This window comes from Ovis aries, chromosome 16 (assembly GCF_016772045.2).
Source record: "Ovis aries strain OAR_USU_Benz2616 breed Rambouillet chromosome 16, ARS-UI_Ramb_v3.0, whole genome shotgun sequence".
Classification (NCBI taxonomy): Eukaryota; Metazoa; Chordata; class Mammalia; order Artiodactyla; family Bovidae; genus Ovis; species Ovis aries.
In genome coordinates this window covers 10647722-10666026 of record NC_056069.1, presented here as the reverse complement: position 1 = coordinate 10666026, position 18305 = coordinate 10647722, and the positions used below count along the sequence as shown (strand labels likewise).

The 18305-nt window shown below is 36.8% G+C and overlaps 1 protein-coding gene and 1 long non-coding RNA gene across 2 annotated transcripts in view; one reads left to right on the top strand and one right to left on the bottom strand.

Annotated features, from left to right (window-relative positions):
* The window catches only part of LOC132657941 (uncharacterized), a 47067-nt gene that overhangs the window by 9484 nt on the left and 19278 nt on the right, over positions 1-18305 (bottom strand). The gene's annotated exons all lie outside the window — the stretch shown is intronic.
* Positions 1-18305, top strand: part of SLC30A5 (solute carrier family 30 member 5) — a 34313-nt gene that overhangs the window by 10714 nt on the left and 5294 nt on the right. The window contains exons 3-12 of the mRNA XM_004016917.6: positions 4378-4444; positions 5821-5906; positions 8595-8682; positions 11268-11355; positions 12842-12918; positions 13150-13320; positions 13993-14281; positions 14458-14666; positions 15276-15433; positions 16216-16345. Coding sequence (XP_004016966.3) covers positions 4378-4444; positions 5821-5906; positions 8595-8682; positions 11268-11355; positions 12842-12918; positions 13150-13320; positions 13993-14281; positions 14458-14666; positions 15276-15433; positions 16216-16345 — 1363 coding nt within the window. The remainder of the gene's footprint in view (positions 1-4377; positions 4445-5820; positions 5907-8594; positions 8683-11267; positions 11356-12841; positions 12919-13149; positions 13321-13992; positions 14282-14457; positions 14667-15275; positions 15434-16215; positions 16346-18305) is intronic.

Genomic DNA, 18305 nt, shown 5'->3' with positions numbered 1-18305 from the left:
CAGACAGACTGAAACCACAATCACAGACAACTAGCCAATCTGATCACATAGACCACAGCCTTGTCTAACACAATGAAACTAAGCCATACCATATAGGGCCACCTAAGACAGGCGGGTCATGGTGGAGAGCTCTAACAAAATGTGGTCCACTGGATAAGCCACTTCAGTATTCTTGTCTTGAGAACCCCATGAACAGTATGAAAAGGCAGAAAAATAGGACGCTGAAAGATGAACTCCGCAAGTTGGTAAGTGCCCAATATGCTACTGAAGATCAGTGGAGAAATAACTCCAGAAAGAATGAAGGGACGGAGCCAAAGCAAAAACACCCAGTTGTGGATGTGACTGGTGATAGAAGCAAGGTCCGATGCTGTAAAGAGCAATATTGCATAGGAACCTGGAATGTTAGTTCCATGAATCAAGGCAAATTGGAAGTGGTCAAACAGGAGATGGCAAGAGTGAACATCGACATTCTAGGAACCAGCGAACTAAAATGGACTGGAATGGGTGAATTTAACTCAGATGACCATTATACCTACTACTGTGGGCAGGAATCCCTTAGAAGAAATGGAGTAGCCATCATTGTCAACATAAGAGTCCAAAATGCAATACTTGGATGCAGTCTCAAAAACGACAGAATGATCTCTTTGTTTCCAAGGCAAACCATTCAATATCACGATAATCCAAGCCTATGCCCCAACCAGTAACGCTAAAGAAGCTGAAGTTAAACAGTTCTATGAAGACTTACAAGACCTTCTACAACTAACACCCCAAAAAAGATGTCCTTTTCATTATAGGGGCCTGGAATGCAAAAGTAGGAAGTCAAGGAACACCGGAAGTAACAGGCAAATTTGGCCTTGGAATGCGGAATGAAGCAGGGCAAAGGCTAATAGAGTTTTGCCAAGAGAATGCACTGGTCATACAAAGCACCCTCTTCCAACAACACAAGAGAAGACTCTACACATGGAAATCACCAGATGGCCAACACAGAAATCAAATTGATTATATTATTTGCAGCCAAAGATGGAGAAGCTCTATACAGTCAGCAAAAACAAGACCGGGAGCTGACTGTGACTCAGATCATGAACTCCTTATTGCCAAATTCAGACTTAAATTGAAGAATGTAGGGAAAACCACTAGATCATTCAGGTATGACCTAATTCAAATCCTTTATGCAGAGTGGAAGTGACAGATAGATTTAAGGGACTAGACCTGATAGAGTGCCTGAAGAGCTATGGACCGAGATTCGTGACACTGTACAGGAGACAGGGAACAAGACCATCCCCAAGAAAAAGAAATGCAAAAAAGCAAACTGGCTGGCTGAGGAGGCCTTACAAATAGCTATGAAAAGAAGAGAAGCAAAAGGCAAAGGAGAAAAGGAAAGATATATCCATTTGAACGCAGAGTTCCAAAGAATAGCAAGGAGAGATAAGAAAGCCTTCCTCAGTGATCAGTGCAAAAAAATAGAGGAAAATAATAGAATGGGAAAGACTAGAGACCTCTTCAAGAAAATTAGAGATACCAAGGGAATATTTCATGCAGAGATGGGCTCAATAAAGGACAGAAATGGTATGGACCTAACAGAAATAGAAGATATTAAGAGGTGACAAGAATACACAGAAGAACTGTACAAAAAAGGTCTTCACAACCCAGATAATCATGATGGTGTGATCACTCACCTAGAGCCAGACATCCTGGAATGTGAAGTCAAGTGGGCCTTAGGAAGCAACAATACAAACAAAGCTAGTGGAGGTGATGGAATTACAGTTGAGCTATTTCAAATCCTAAAAGATGATGCTGTGAAAATTCTGCACTCAATATGCCAGCAAATTTGGAAAACTTAGCAGTGGCCACAGGACTGAAAAAGGTCAGTTTTCATTCCAATCCCAAAGAAAGGCAATGCCAAAGAATGCTCAAACTACCGCACAATTGAACTCATCTCACATGCTAGTAAAGTAATGCTCAAAATTCTCCAAGCCATGCTTCAGCAATATGTGAACCGTGAACTTCCAGATGTTCAAGCTGGATTTAGAAAATGCTGAGGAACCAGAGATCAAATTGCCAACATCCGCTGGATCATCAAAAAAGCAAGAGAGTTCCAGAAAAACATCTATTTCTGCTCTATTGACTATGCCAAAGCCTTTGACTGTGTGAATGACAATAAGCTATGGAAAATTCTGAAAGAGATGGGAATACAGACCACCTGACCTGCCTCTTGAGAAATCTGTATGCAGGTCAGGAAGCAACTGTCCAGTTAGAACTGGACATGGAACAACAGACTGGTTCCAAATAGGAAAAGGAGTACAACAAGGCTGTATATTGTCACCCTGCTTATTTAACTTCTATGCAGAGTACCTCCTGAGAAACGCTGGACTGGAAGAAGCACAAGCTGGAATCAAGATTGCCGGGAGAAATATCAGTAACCTCAGATATGCAGATGACACCACCCATATGGCAGAAAGTGAAGAAGAACTAAGGAGCCTCTTGATGGAAGTGAAACAGGAGAGTAAAAAAGTTGGCTTAAAGCTCAACATTCAGAAAACTAAGATCATGGCATCTGGTCCCATCATTTCATGGGAAATAGATGGGGCAACAGTGGAAACAGTGTCAGACTTAATTTTATTGGGCTCCAGAATCACTGCAGATGGTGACTCCAGCCATGAAATTAAAAGACACTCCTTGGAAGAAAAGTTATGACCAACCTAGATAGCATATTGAAAAGACATTTCTTTCTTTGAAGAGACATTACTTTCCCAACAAAGGTCCATCTAGTCAAATCTATGGTTTTTCCAGTAGTCATGTATGGACATGAGAGTTGGACTGTAAAGAAAGCTGACAGCCAAAGAATTGATGGTTTTGAACTGTGGTGTTGGAGAAGACTCTTGAGAGTCCCTTGGCCTGCAAGGAGATCCAACTAGTCCATCCTAAAGGAGATCAGTCCTGGGTGTTCACTGGAAGGACTGATGTTGAAGCTGAAACTCCAATACTTTGGCCACCTGATGCAAAGAGCTGACTCATTTGAAAAAACCTTGATGCTGGGAAAGATTGAGGGCAGGAGGAGAAGTGGATGACAGAGAATGAGATTGTTGGATGGCATCACCAACTCAATGGACATGAGTTTGGGTAAACTCCGGGAGTTGGTGATGGACAGGGAGGCCTGGCGTGGTGCAGTCCACGGGGTCACAAAGAATCGGACACGACTGAACAACTGAACTGAACTGAATGCAGTTTTTGCAAATTTAATGTCTGGCTTAATAGAACACAGCTGGATTCCCACATCTGAGTCAGCATTCAGTCGGTTACGGTCAGCATTCAACTGCTTACAGTTGCAGTAACCCACATGAACTAGCTTCTGAAAAGCTCTCCTGTACAGCCCTGAGAGAATAAGAGTGAAAAGAGTAAATAATATCTAAATACTTCTTTAAAAATAGTGTGATCTCACAGCTCGCTAAAGGGGCCTCAGGGGCCCTAGGGATTCCCAGACCATCCTACTGGGGATGGAATGTCACCTGAGCCTTGTCTGGGCACAGATGTTCATTTTCCAAGTTGCACCACACTGATCTGTGTTCACTATATGTCCCTTCATAATATAGGGTAGGCTTGAAAAGTAAGTAAAAGTGTTCGTCACTCAGTCGTGTCTGACTCTGCAACCTCGTGGACTGTAGCCCGCCAGGCTCCTCCGTCTGTGGGATTTTCCAGGCAAGAATACTGCAGTGGGTTGCCATTTCCTTCTCCAGAGCATCTTCCTGACCCAGCAGTCTAACCTGGGTCTCCTGCATTGCAGGCAGACTCCTTACTATCTGAGCCACCAGGGAAGGGCCTGCTTACAGTATACCTTTTACATTATTCTGCATGTAGTAAGAAATTTTCTCTAAAAGTTCTCAGGACCTTGGGACTGATGGTGACCAACCTTTGTATTAATAAGAGTTTGTTACACTCCTGGCAGTATAATTTTAGTAATAATGAAAAGTGATTCTTGACTAGGAAATTTTAAGCACCAGTTATATGTATTTTTAATAACTATTTTGGGTATGTGAAAGGTAGGGTATATAATTAGTACTTTTTCAGTTCTATTTCAAGACTTGTTATTACTAAATTTTTTAGAAGGTAGGAGTTATTTTCTTTGGCATTTCAGAGTATAAAAAAATATCAAGAGTTCTTTTGTGGCTTGTAAACTGGGTTTTGAAGGCCATTACAAAAGAAAGAAGAGTTCCCAAGACATTGTGGCAGAAGCCTTATTAAAATAAGTGGTGTTCTCTAGTATAATTTCTTTAGAGGCTAACATACCCTTTAAGTTCTCGTATATTAAAGTGTCTTTACTTTAAACCATACCTTGTATATAAGATTAATTAATATTAGTTAATATTTCAATATTCACAGGACTGCATTTTTTATGGTTTTGTTTCAAAAGCCTTTTTCTTCTGGGAAAAGTATTACCAAACGCCAGGTAAGTCTTTTGCAGAATCCTTTTGTCCTAGCAGTAGACCAGGAGGCACTGTTCTTTCCTTGCTTAGGGTTACTTATTGAATGATTTTAAGTGCACAACAGAACATTCCTAGAGTTAACTTGCTGTTGACTTAGCTTTTCAGAACTGAGGCTTTAAGAGTAAACTATAAAGTGCTAAGATAATGAAGTATTTAAAAATGTAGTATAGGGTAGAAAATGTCTCAAGCATGCATATAATTATTTCCTTTAATACACGATCCATATTTTGAAAAGATTTACAAATCAGGCATATTAACATGCCCACAAAACTAGGATAGATGTCACTGGGGAGCAGGTGAAGCATAAGGGTAAGAACAAGGCACCTGCAGTCAGACAGACTCATGGCTGGTCTAGTTACTAACTCTTACTTAGTAAGTTACTTAATTTCTTTACCTTCAGTTTCTCACCTGAAAATGCAGATGATAATGCTTTCCTAATGAAGCTATGAGGAATAAATGGATTAATACATGTGAAGTTCTTTAAACAGTGCTGGACATGTTGTGAGTGTTAAGTCGCTTCAGACTCTGCAACGAGTGGACTGTAGGCAGCCAGGCTCCTCTGTCCATGGGGATTCTCCAGGGAAGAATACTGGAGTGGGTTGGCATGCCCTCCTCCAGGGGATCTTCCCGACCCAGGGAGCAAGCCTGCATTTCTTACGTCTCCTGCACTGGCAGGCGGACTCTTTACCACTAGTGCCACCTGGGAAAACCCACGTAGTGAGAATGCAGTGCATACTGGCTGTCTCCCTCGTCGTCATTATTATTTTCTTTAAGCATCTGAGGTTCAGGATGCATACCCAGAAGTGTCCTACTTCTGCGTAATCATCTCACATGATCACCTCTTTGGACAGCACTTATATCCTACTACATGTTTGCTTTATGCCACAACTTAGAAACCTGGGCTGTGATTTTTTATTAGAAAGAAATTTAAGTACCTTTGTTTTAGAGGACCAAGAACATTTTTTAAAATAGGATTAATTTTTAAACCCCATCTTAACTTCCCCATCCCCCTTTTCAAATAATTGGAGAATTGACTATTCCTGCTGGAGAAGAATTTAAAGACTAAAACATTTTATGTTCCTGGCAAACTGGTGAGAACTAATGTAAAAAATGGAGAAAATTGTACTCTATAGAAAAAGATTTCAGGATCTAGCACCAGAGAAGAATATAGAAAATGCAAATCTAGATTTAGTCAAGACATCTTAATAATTTCTGCTTGATTTCAAAATACGTAATTATTTGGCCTTTAAAATATTTGTGTTACCATTATCTTCCCCTGTGTGTTTTGTTTAAGATTTTGAGATATCTGGCTAACATAATTTTTTGTTTCCATTTTTAGTGGATCAAAATATTTAAACATGCAGTTGCTGGGTGTATCATTTCACTCTTGTGGTTTTTTGGCCTCACGCTTTGCGGACCACTAAGGTAAATAGAAATGCATGTTTTGAGTGTTCTTATTTCTTCATTTGGAATATTAGTTTTTTGCCATTATGTTTTAATGTCAAATATTTTTGTCAGTTTTATACAAATGTTTCTTTCACTTCAACAGCATTGGGTACAACTAAGTATACATATATATTGAGGACCTGTTTAGTCTGTGGACTAGTTCTTTGTTGAATAGCATTTATGTATTCATGATATGTCATAGATATTTTACTAGAGTCCACCAAACAGTTTCAGAAAAATTTTAGCATAAATGGCTTTTTTGTTATTCATTGATTATATCCCTTTTAGCAGCTGATTTTAGAAATGAAAAGTCTAAAATGGTAAATAAAATCAGCCAATAAGGAGAAGAGCAAAATCTTTTAAAATTGCTCCCTCCTCCAACTCTGAAAGTCCTGTAGTATCCACAGAAGATGTGTGAAAGGTATGGTTATAAAAAATGTCTTGGAAATAGTGTGCCAGTCATCAGATTTAAGATGAGTTAACTCTGATTTCATATTCCCCTAAGTCTATATAGATTCTTTTATATAAATTGGTCAGTTCAAGGGGCAAAATGCTTTAGGGCCACTTAATTTAATAAGAATTATGACAGGTGCAACTGTGTATAAGTCTTAATGTTTCTCTCTCTCAAAATTATAAGAAAAAGTACCCTGCCATTGATGAGGGAAGAATATGGGGACAAGAAGCAAAGAATAAGCTGAAGGGTATTCTAAACAGATTCCCTCAGGTTGATGGAGTGGACAGAGTAGAAAGTGATTAATGGGACCTGCTTTGTGAAAAGGCTTTTCTTCTCTCCCAGCAAATAAACGAGCTCCGGGTGTGTCTCCCTTTAGCTTGTGTACCCTGTACTTCTTGAAAGAGGAATATATAGAACTCCAGTGTCACATCCCGGTCCGTGACAGCAGTAGGATCCCGGAGTGGTGGGAAAGCTGGCTGGAATTATTCAGCTTGGGGAAAGCCTTTTCAGTTTATGCTTAAATATGACTGACTGATCATTTCTTCCTCCTGAAGTGATCCTTTGGTCTGTTTGTTACTAAATCACCATCACTGAGTGTCAGGGAATGAAGGGGGAACGTTGTTAATTCTTACTTGGCTCCTCATTTAGTCATCTGTTTCTTCCCTTGCAACCCTCAGTACCACCAGCTCCTCTGCCAACGCTGCCCCTCTCATTCTTTTACTAAAATCGTCATTCAGCTTCTTGATCAGACTTCTTTGGTGTTTCACAGCCTGTCTTATTTCAAGTTACTGTCATTCTGCTGATATTTTTTTATTGTAATTTCCCAAATGTTAACAGAACTGAAATAATCACTGCCATGTTTTCATTACAGATTTTTGAGTAAAGAGGAAAAATGAAAATGTTCTTAATGAGAAGCTCAAGATCTGTAGATCCTATAAGCTCCCTTCAGCTGGCAATAATTTTTTAATATTTCATACATATAAAACCATAAATCTAAATAAATACGAACATTCATGTGTTCCCCCAAATAAAACCTTACCAGTTCCTCTGGTGCCTTATGAATCCCCCTCCTGATTAAGTCCCTGTCTCTGGCTACCATTGGATGTAACCAGCATTTCTTTTTTGCAGATTTTTTACTTGATATGAATAGAATCACACTGCATGTGCTTTTGTGCAGCATACTTTTTACATGTAGTGTTATGTTTGAGATTTGCTCATTTTGATGCATGTAGTGTGTGTGTATATATGTGTATATAGTTCTTTCAGTTTTATGTTGTTTTTTGAAATATAATTCATAGACCATAAAATTTGCTCTTTTTGTCTCAGTGCATTTGGGCTGCTGTAACAGAAATACCATGGGCTGGGTGACTTTTTTAAAAATGCACATTTGTTTCTCATGATTCTGGAGGCCAGGAAGGCCAGGATCAAGGTACAGGTGATTCGATGTGTGAAGAGAGACCTCTTCCTGGTTCATAGAAAGCCGTCTTGTTTCTTCACTGTAACCTGACATAGCAGAAGGGGCAAGGCCGCTCCCTTTGGTCTCTTTCATAAAGCTTTAATCTCATTTATGAGGGTTTCACCCTCATAACCTTAAGCACCTCTCAAAGGTGTTCCTTACCTCCTAATTCCGTCATGTTGGGGATTGAGTTTAACCTTGGGGCAGGGAAGTGAAGTGAAGTGAAGTCGCTCAGTCATGTGTGACTCTTTGCCACCCCATAGACTGTAGCCTACCAGGCAGGGAGGGACACAGACATTCAGTCTGCAGCACTTGTAAAGTATACAATTCTGTATTTCTTAGAATTTGTGTATATTTGTAGAATTTCCTCCATTTTTTCCACTGTATAATAGTCCTTTGAATGGATACACTCTATATTATATTACCCATTCTATCTTCAGTGAGTAGTTAGGTTGTTTCCAGCTTAGGGATATTGCAAACAATACTGGTATCTTATAAGTGTTTCCTGGTACATGTATATAAGAAATATGTATGATATAATCCTACAAATAGCATTATTAGATATTTATAGTTACAGCCTTCTAAGATACATAATGCCAGAATGTTTTCCAAGGCAGCTGTGCATGTTTATTTTTTCCATAATGGTTTATGAAATCAAGGGGGAAGATGTATTTTCTTCTCCCTTAATCCGGTTGAATTCCTGCCTCCTGATAAAGATCAGACATACTTCATGAATTACGGTGTTTTATTTTTGTAGGACCTTGCTGCTATTCGAGCACAGTGATATTGTTGTCATCTCACTGCTCAGTGTTTTGTTCACTAGTTCTGGAGGAGGACCAGCAAAGGTAGAATTTTCTGTTATTTGAAAATTGAAAGTATACAAGTAAAATATTGGAAGGCAATAAAATAGTATATCCTTTCCCATTTAAAAGAATGCAGAGACTTTTTGCTAATTATAAATTCTTCTCATAAGTGTTCTATTTTTTACTGTTTATTTTTAAATCATTATAAATTCCTGCATGTGTGTGTGTACTCAGTCATGTCTGACTTTTCAAGACCCCATGGGCTGCAGCCTGCCAGGCTGCTCTGTCCATGGAATTTTCCAGGCGAGAATACTGGAGTGGGTTGCCACTTCCTCCTCCAAGGGATCTTCCTGACCCGGGGACTGAACCCATCTCCTGTGTCTCCTGCACTGCAGGCAGATTCTTTACCCCTGAGCCACCTGGGAAGCCTAGGAAGCTGCAAATACAGTACAGAGAGGTCCTTGTGGCTTCACTCAGTGTCAGCAATAGCTTCCTACCAGCTCAAGTACACTGTCGAAACCAGGAAGCTGACATCGGTACAACCCATAGACAGTATTCAGATTTCACCAGTTTTACATACACTCGTGTATATGTTTGTGTGTGTATATGTGCGTTTAGATTTGTTTAACCATCGCCATAGTCAGAGATACAGAACTGATCAATCACTGCAAACATCTCCTTCATGCTTTACCTGAGCCCTCCCCTATTTCATTCTTAACTCCTATACATCATTTTTGGAAAATATGTCCCTAAAACCTTGTTATATTTAAAGTTTGATGAACATTTGCCAAGTAGGCAACCCTATTCATCTTATATAATTTAAGTATTAACCTATTTTTAGTAAATTTATCATCAATATGCGATTAAAAGTTCTTACAACTATAATACTTTTACTTACCAAATTAAATGCTTCCTGTGTTACAGAGGAAAGGAGAAATAAAGGCAAATAAAGTATAATAGTCTCTTTTCTGAAAGGGACTTTCAGGCTCAGTAGTGAATAAAGTGACCAAAGCAATATGCCACGTAGAGCAAAGTGAGTCTGCCCAACTTGTACATTTTAGATTGGAACTATGGGTATTAAAGTATATGCTACTATTTAATCTTTTGCCTTTACTCACAGAGTATTCCAAAATAAACGTTAAGTATACTCACAGCATACTCCAAAATCAATGTCAAAAAATTACAAAAGAGAAAACCAGTACATGTGACTTCATAATGATTACAAACGTCTACGTAACAGATACCATTGTGCAGGGACTTCCCTGGCAGTCTGGTGGTTAAACTCCAAGCTTCCACTGCAGGGGACGCTTCCCCGGGAGGGGAACTAGGATCCTACGTGGTACAGCCAAAAGAATAAATAAATAAAAATATTTGGAAAATAATTGTGCAAACTAACAATGGTAACAAATTGCCACAAAATTTTACATTAAAAAAATATATATATACTCAGATCACTCACATAGTATTAAAAAATGCTGAAGATCTTCAACATAAACAAGCTAAGGACAAAGACAACTCATAAAATAAACACAAATGACTTTAAAACATTAAAAATTTTACTGTACTAAAATGAGAGTATAGATCTTACATATCCTCTCGTTAGTGTGGGTAATGAATCCGGGCATCTAACCAGAACTGTGGTTTATATTTTAGTTCTGACTGTGAAGTTCTACAGAATCCTCAGTGCCCTCTTTGCAGCAAAAGTCTTAAGTTATAGTCTCCATGTTTGGGTATTGTTAATTTACCATGTCCTGATTCAATGAAAATTAGGAAATTTTAAATTGTATGGCTTATGGATACTGACTTTGTCAAAATACCTACCACACTGATAGGAAATTTATCAAGTATAGTGGTTATCTTGTAATGAATAAAAATCCTCATTTTGCACTTAAAATTTTTATTTTCTGAAAGTATCTGGTATTACACCTGTAAATTTGTAACTGGAGAATGTGTAATAGTGCTATTTAGATTGCTTCTGTATGAAAAACTCTGAAGTATTTGCATAAACCTGGATAGTCTGTCCTTCTTTTAATTTTCTTTTGTCAAAATCCTTTCCTGGAATGAGAACTTAAGAAGTGTGTCAGCTTTTAAGTGCATTACACCTTTACTAGATATTAGAGATGACTACTGATTTTCTTAACATGCCCTCTTAGTTCTTTTTCCCTAGAAGAATGATAACTATAGAGTATGGACATTATTGTAAAGCAACTGTCTTCACTATTACTTGCATGTTAGAGAATAAAATGTCACTACTAATTATTCCTTAGCTACTTGAGCTTTTCAAACAGAAGCAAAGTAACATTTAAGAAGACTGGCTCTTTGAATATTTAATAGTTTGTGCATGGTAATATCCCTATTCATAGTCGCAAAGACACAATTGAAGTTGTCATTATTAAGTGTCTTAAAGTGCCCTGAAAACATACTGCGGAATTTATGGGAGCTCTTTACTTTTGCATCTTACTGTTAATACTATAAATTTACATGTATAGTATACAGATTTTAATGTCAAATGTTATTTTATCTTTAAATAGGTATTTGAAAAAATTTTCTTTAGCATTTGTATAGTCATGGTCTTAAAAATCAACACTTGAAAAAGCCACTCTTGATATTATTCTCTTCATTTTCAGACAAGGGGGGCTGCTTTTTTCATTATTGCTGTGATTTGCCTGTTGCTTTTCGACAATGATGACCTCATGGCTAAAATGGCTGAGCACCGTATCCTTTTGCAGAAGATGGGAGTTTTTTAGTCTTACGGAAAAACAGAAGACTGGCAGAATGGGAAAGAAGGAGTAACTGAATTAAACTAATCAATCGTGAATGAAGCTTTCATAGATTAATGTAGGTATTCTAAATCACTATTCAAATAGTGAATAAATTCATTCTAAATTAAACATCTTATAAAGCACCCTAAATTTTCAGCAATTTTGGGACAATGAAAGAATATTTTAGAATGTTGTGGCGCTAATGTATGTATGTGTATACATATATATGTATGATTTACTCACTCAATAAAATCAATCTGTTTGCTCCGTTATAATTTAACGATTTAAATAAATGCTCCCTTTAGAAGGCAGTGGCAGTTATTAAATATAAACTTTTTTGAAATTAAATGAAAAAACCTTTGGCATCTTCTTACCTGAAAGAAGTTTAAATTCCTTAATCTGGTATTCACTCCCTTGCTCTAAATTATTTCCAACTCAGCCCCCCACTCCTCTCTTATATTGACTAAACCCAACTTCCAATCAAATATATCTACTCATTTTCCTCTGCAGACATGGCTTGTTCTTTCCTATCCACATACCCTAGCTGCTGCTAAGTCGCTTCAGTTGTGTCTGACTCTGTGTGACCCCACAGACAGCAGCCCACCAGGCTCCCCCATCCCTGGGATTCTCCAGGCAAGAACACTGGAGCAGGTCGCCATTTCCTTCTCCAGTGCATGAAAGTGAAATGTGAAAGTGAAGTCGCTCAGTCGTGTCCAACTCCTAGCGACCCCATGGACTGCAGCCCACCAGGCTCCTCCATCCATGGGATCTTCCAGGCAAGAGTACTGGATGGGGTGCCATTGCCTTCTCCACCACATACCCTTAGCCCTCTCCATTTAGCAGGGCTCAGAACACCAGTTTTGAATCTTCTGGTGATTGATACTGCCCTAAAACCTATTCATTAACTAAGACCAGTTTACTGTGTTACAGTGAAAGACAATGGTATGACTTTTGCAAAACTTCAGGTTGACTGTTAGACAACTGTTGCCCACCCTCCCCTCTTTTGCTTGCTGCTTATTTTGCTGAGGTTTATGTTATCAATGACTAAGAAGCAGATTTAGGACTGAGTTTTACATGGCATTCCAAAAAAAATCAACCTTAATTGAATCAGATAGGAGTGGTCCAAGGAGGTTCTAGTAGGTATGCATATGTCATTTGGAGGTTATGTACTAAAATTTAACAACTATGCCTTAAGCACTATTATACTTGTCTTGGAGACAACAAAAGAAGTATATACAAGCCATTCTAATTTACAAATCATGTTCCCTAAATTAATTTTTTCATTATTTTCTTTTGTTTTTAAGGGAAACATAATTGAGGATAGTCAGGTTTGGGGCCCTCAGACTAATAAATAGTGAACCCAGAGTAGTAGGTAAATTCCAGGAGGACTTCAGGATTCAAAGAGTTAAATTTTTTTTCCTTTACTCCGACTCACTTAGCTGAAGGACATCATGACAGTGCTCTAACCCACATGCTTTACACAGCCATTGCCTTCTTAGGTGTGGCAGATCACAAGGTATGTTTTATTTTCTTTGTTCTTAACATGAGAGATTCTGAAAAGTTAAAGCAACGATAACTTTAAAAGTGCATTTAAAATGTTTTACAGTACTGCCAACCAATTTAAGTAGTTTAGTAATTTGGGTTATGAAAAAAAAATGCTAGCTGCATTTCTTTAAATATTATATATTTAAGGCTTAAGTATTGAACTCTTGTGTCTCTAATAAGACTTATCTACTTTTACTCACAGGGTGGAGTATTGTTGCTAGTACTGGCTTTGTGTTGTAAAGTTGGTTTTCATACAGCTTCCAGAAAACTCTCTATAGATGTTGGTGGAGCCAAACGTCTTCAAGCTTTATCCCAAATTGTTTCTGTACTTCTCTTATGCCCATGGGTCATTGTTCTTTCTGTGACAACTGAGGTAAGAGCAGGAATTTATTGGTAATAAGTAAAATAAATTACTGTTACTTATAGATTTTAGTTCAGTAAAGTATATTTTATTTCAGTTTGATGTTGCAAGTGGCTTAAATGTCTTTGCATTTTCTTTATAGGTTTTGAAATTTTTTTTTTAATATTTATTTTTATTTATTTGGCTGCACAGGGTCTTTTGTGGCATGTGGGATCTAGTTCCCCCACGAGGGATCAAACCAAGGGCCTCAGCATTGAGAGCTCAGAGTCTTAGCCACTGGACCACCAGGGGAGTCCCTGAAAATTTTTTAGAGTTAACTTTATTGTTTATAGAAAATACAAATCAAGTACTATTACATTTATATATCCCTCCCGTCCCTGTGGTAGTATTTAACTGATCCCTTCAGTTAAATACTACCCAAAATAATTTAATACTTACCCAAAAACCCAAGGATTGTACATCACCAAGTATTTATAAAATTATTAAACCATAATGCTTCTTTTTTTAACACTTGGGGGAATATGAGGAAAATGTGACAATATCTTATAACTCATATTTTGGCATTTTACAAGTTATATTGAATCATGGAAAAACTTGTTTACACATAAATGGATTAACTAAAATATAAGATGTGAACTTTATACCCATATGGTATTAACAATTTTTTTTTTTTTTAATTTCTAGAGTAAAGTCGATTCTTGGTTTTCTCTCATTATGCCTTTCTCAACGGTTATTTTTTTTGTCATGATCCTGGATTTCTATGTCGAGTCCATTTGTTCAGTCAAAATGGAAGTTTCCAAATGTGCCCGCTATGGATCCTTTCCCATTTTTATCAGCGCTCTACTGTTTGGAAAGTTTTGGACACATCCGATAGCAGGCCAGCTCCGGGCTGTGGACAGAGCAGCACGCCAGGAGGGCACGGAGCACGTGCTTTCTGGAGGAGTGGTGGTCAGCGCTGTGTTCTTCACCTTATGTGAGCATTTCCCCTAGCAAGTTCCTTCCTGTGGATTCTGCGGCTCATTCACTCAACTGGGGAGTGTGTTCAGTGCTTACATAGTGCTGAGAGATACTGTTGGGTTCTGTAGGTTAAACTTTAAAAATTTTTGTAATATATGTATACATATATATTTTTTTCTTTCCTTCTTTTAGCTGCCAACATCCTATCATCTCCTTCTAAGAGAGGACAGAAAGGTACCCTCATTGGATATTCTCCTGAAGGAACACCTCTTTATAACTTCATGGGTGACGCTTTTCAGCATAGTTCCCAGTCCATCCCTAGGTTTATTAAGGAATCACTAAAACAAATTCTTGAGGAAAATGACTCTAGGCAGATCTTTTACTTCTTGTGTTTGAATCTGGTAAGAGTTTTAAATATTAATGGCATATCTTGAAAGCTTAATTTTTTTCTTTTCTTTCTTTTTGAAGGCTTAATCTTTTAATTTTGACAGTTCTGGTGTAATTTCTGTTATTCCCAAATAATTTTAATAGTTAGAGGTGGGCTAAAATATTTTCTCTAGTAGAAAGATTACAGGATCTTATTCATACTGCTTAAATACTTTTGAGGTATTTTAGAGACATTGGTTTAGTGTGCCGTTCAAGAGTAGCTTATAAAGATTCTTATGTACACCTTATGGGATCTCACTCCCAACCAGATTGCTAACATTTTCTAATCTAGCTTATTGAGTTCTACAGACATGTAGATAAAGCTGTCTCCTTTTAAATAATTTATAAGATGGACATACCTGATTTAGCATGATTTCTTACCATTTATATGAAATGAGATTTCTTGTATGAGAATCAGTTAAGTAATGAAAGAGGCAGTATATCTTCAAGTAAGCTTTGGGTAATTAAGCATTAAATTCCTTATGATCAAATTCTGATAAGTTAAAACAGTATTTCCCAATTGTTTTTTTGAGAAATAAAAACTATTCCCCTGTTGTTGTTGTTGTTTTTGGAACATGTTTTAGCTTTTTACCTTTGTGGAATTATTCTACGGCGTGTTGACCAATAGTCTGGGTCTGATCTCAGATGGATTTCACATGCTCTTTGACTGCTCTGCTTTGGTCATGGGACTTTTTGCAGCCCTGATGAGCAGATGGAAAGCAACTCGGATTTTCTCCTATGGGTAGGTACACTGACTTCAAGGCTCGTGTTAATAGCAAATTCCATCTCATGGGATAACATTTTACTACCTTTAATACAAATTTAATTTTTCAGAGCCTAATTCTTCTTTAAAGTAGATAAGAGGAAATAAACCAAGCATTTGATAAATACTGAATGGCAATAAGCTTAAGACCATATTCCCTGACAAATCCTTCTCATAGATAGATAGCAAAAGTCAGTTAAACAGTGAGCTGTTTGGCCAACAGTGTTTCTTTGAGGTCATGGAATGTGCATGTTCATTCACATCTTTGCTGTTAGAGAATTCAAACCTTGAAGTGACTGTACATGCAGTATCCTTCCACTAAGTGAATCATTCAGTGAATATTAGAATCCATGATTTGTGCAGAGTATTTTGATAAAGACCTACTGTAAATAGGTTAATAAATTCAGCTTCTTTTCAGCTGTTTATATTTTGAAAGATGGATGAGCCAAAGATACAAAAAATCTTGATACAAGCTAAATCTGTGTGTTATGACAGATACAGAGAACATCAAAGTCTTGAAAGAGAGAAAAGTAACTTCTTGCTAAGAAATTAGGACAGGCTTTGTATAAGAGGGGACACTGAAGAAGGACTCTGATAAACACATAAAATCTCAACAAACATATAAACCTTCTTTCAAGTCTTACTGTTTGTGTAGTTGAAAATCTGGACTCATTTCCTCATTTATAACATAATAATGTTTATATTTTAAAAATACTTCATTTGTCAATTTCCTTTTCTAAAAATATATTCTCCACTTTTAGGTATGGCCGAATAGAAATTCTCTCTGGATTTATTAACGGGCTTTTTCTAGTGGTAATAGCTTTCTTTGTGTTTATGGAATCAGTGGCTAGGTTAATTGATCCTCCGGAATTAGACACACACATGTTAACAGTAAGTCTTATCATTTTACTATTTGAATTTCTACTCATACAGCTATTTCCCTACTAATGTTTAACTACTTGTAATTATTGACCTAACAAGGTTTTTATTTTTATTTTTTTTTACTCAACATAACTTCCTATCTTGCTATTTATATTTACACTGCTGACTCTTAGAAATTAATTAATACACCTTTCTCCAGTACATTGGTAGTCAGAATATTAGATGACATTCTAAAACACAGATTGTTTCTCTGCCTTATTAAATGTTTTTGTTTGAAGATGTGTTTTTAGGTACCTGAGGAAATTTGCAGACTTTACTACTCTGAGTTAGTGCTGTGGTGGCTCAGTGCTCTCCCCGCGCCCCTTAACCTCTGCATGTGCTTCTCCTTGTCGCTCTCACACCTTTCCCACATTCTGCCCATTTAGCCTGCACTTCCAGCGTCACCTCTGGTGGGATACCTTCCCTTCATCCCTCTCTTCTCACCACAAAGTATGTTTGATTTCCCTTTCTGAATATTCCCATTATATCTGTGCAGTCTTCTTATAGCAACTCTGACTTAAAGCTGTTGTTTAATTTGTCATTCTTCCACAATTAAGATGTATTTTCAGGACCTGAATTGTGTATATTAACTCTTAAATTTTAGCACCTGGCTTATAATAGAAAGCCAACTATTAATTGGTAGGGATTTTTTTTTGTAATATAGTAGAATTTTTATTATAATGTTATGTTAGTTTTCAATCTACCACAAAGTGATTCAGTTTTATATATATATATAAATACATATGTATATAAATACATATATATACACATATATATAAATACATATATATATTCTTTTTTTATAGTTCGCTGTTAATCATTAAATGACTAAAAACAATTATGAATCTTGTTGATGGAAGCATATATTAAATGGTTTTGAATTGTAGTTTGGGTATATATTTTGGATTTTTAAATGCTTATATCTTTGACCTTTAATATTTGCTACAGAAATATTCACACAAGGGTATAGGGGTGCACCATTCATTGGACCATTGTTTATAATGGTACAGTGGCAGGGAAAAAAGAAAAACAGTGTTCAATGAAAGGACTAGTTAAATAAACAGCACTCGTACAATAGAATACTACACACCTACTAAAAAGAAAGGTATATCAATATATGCTGGCATGAAAAATATTTACAGTATGTACTAAGTGAAAAAATATACAATATTGAATATGATCCTGTTACTGATTTTTAAAAGGTATATATGTATATTAGTATTGTGCATAGAATATACACCATCCTCTTAGGAGAGACTAACTCTTAGAGGGGTCTTTCACTTTGTTATTTATTTTCATTCTGATGAAATACAGAAACATGAAGTATTTCTTAAAGAGTAGAGTATTTATGATCTAATGAAGTCTCTGCAAGCAGTATTTTATTTCATTCAAAATTCACTAACACTCTTCAGGATCATAAAGCTGACTGAAGTTTTAAAATCTGACGACAGATGGTCTGAGTCATGAGAAAAAGTAAATAAGTTCTACACATGTTTACTACAGACTACAAAGCTAGTCTCTTACTAGCTTTGAAAATTAATTAAAATATTCTGTGCCCTTAATTTTATATGTTCTTTTTATAAAACAAATGGATTTCTCTAAAGGAGAAATTGTAGATATATGTAAGTTAAATAGTGCCATGAGCTACTACTTCAGATCACCTTGTAAGAGGTGTTAATGAAGGTAAGTAACTTTGTTTATCCTCTGAGGTGTTGTTGTGGCACCATTAAGTCAAGATAATCCCACTTACTTTTTGAAAAAATGCTTTTTCATTATACTTTTTTTATTTTGGGAAATCTTACTATAGTTAAGACACAATAAGACTATGTTTATTCGGAGTCCACTCGTTAGTAAATTACAGTCATTGTCTTTTAAAGTATTGACATTTACCTAGTAATATAAATGAGATTTCAGGTACAGTGTATACATG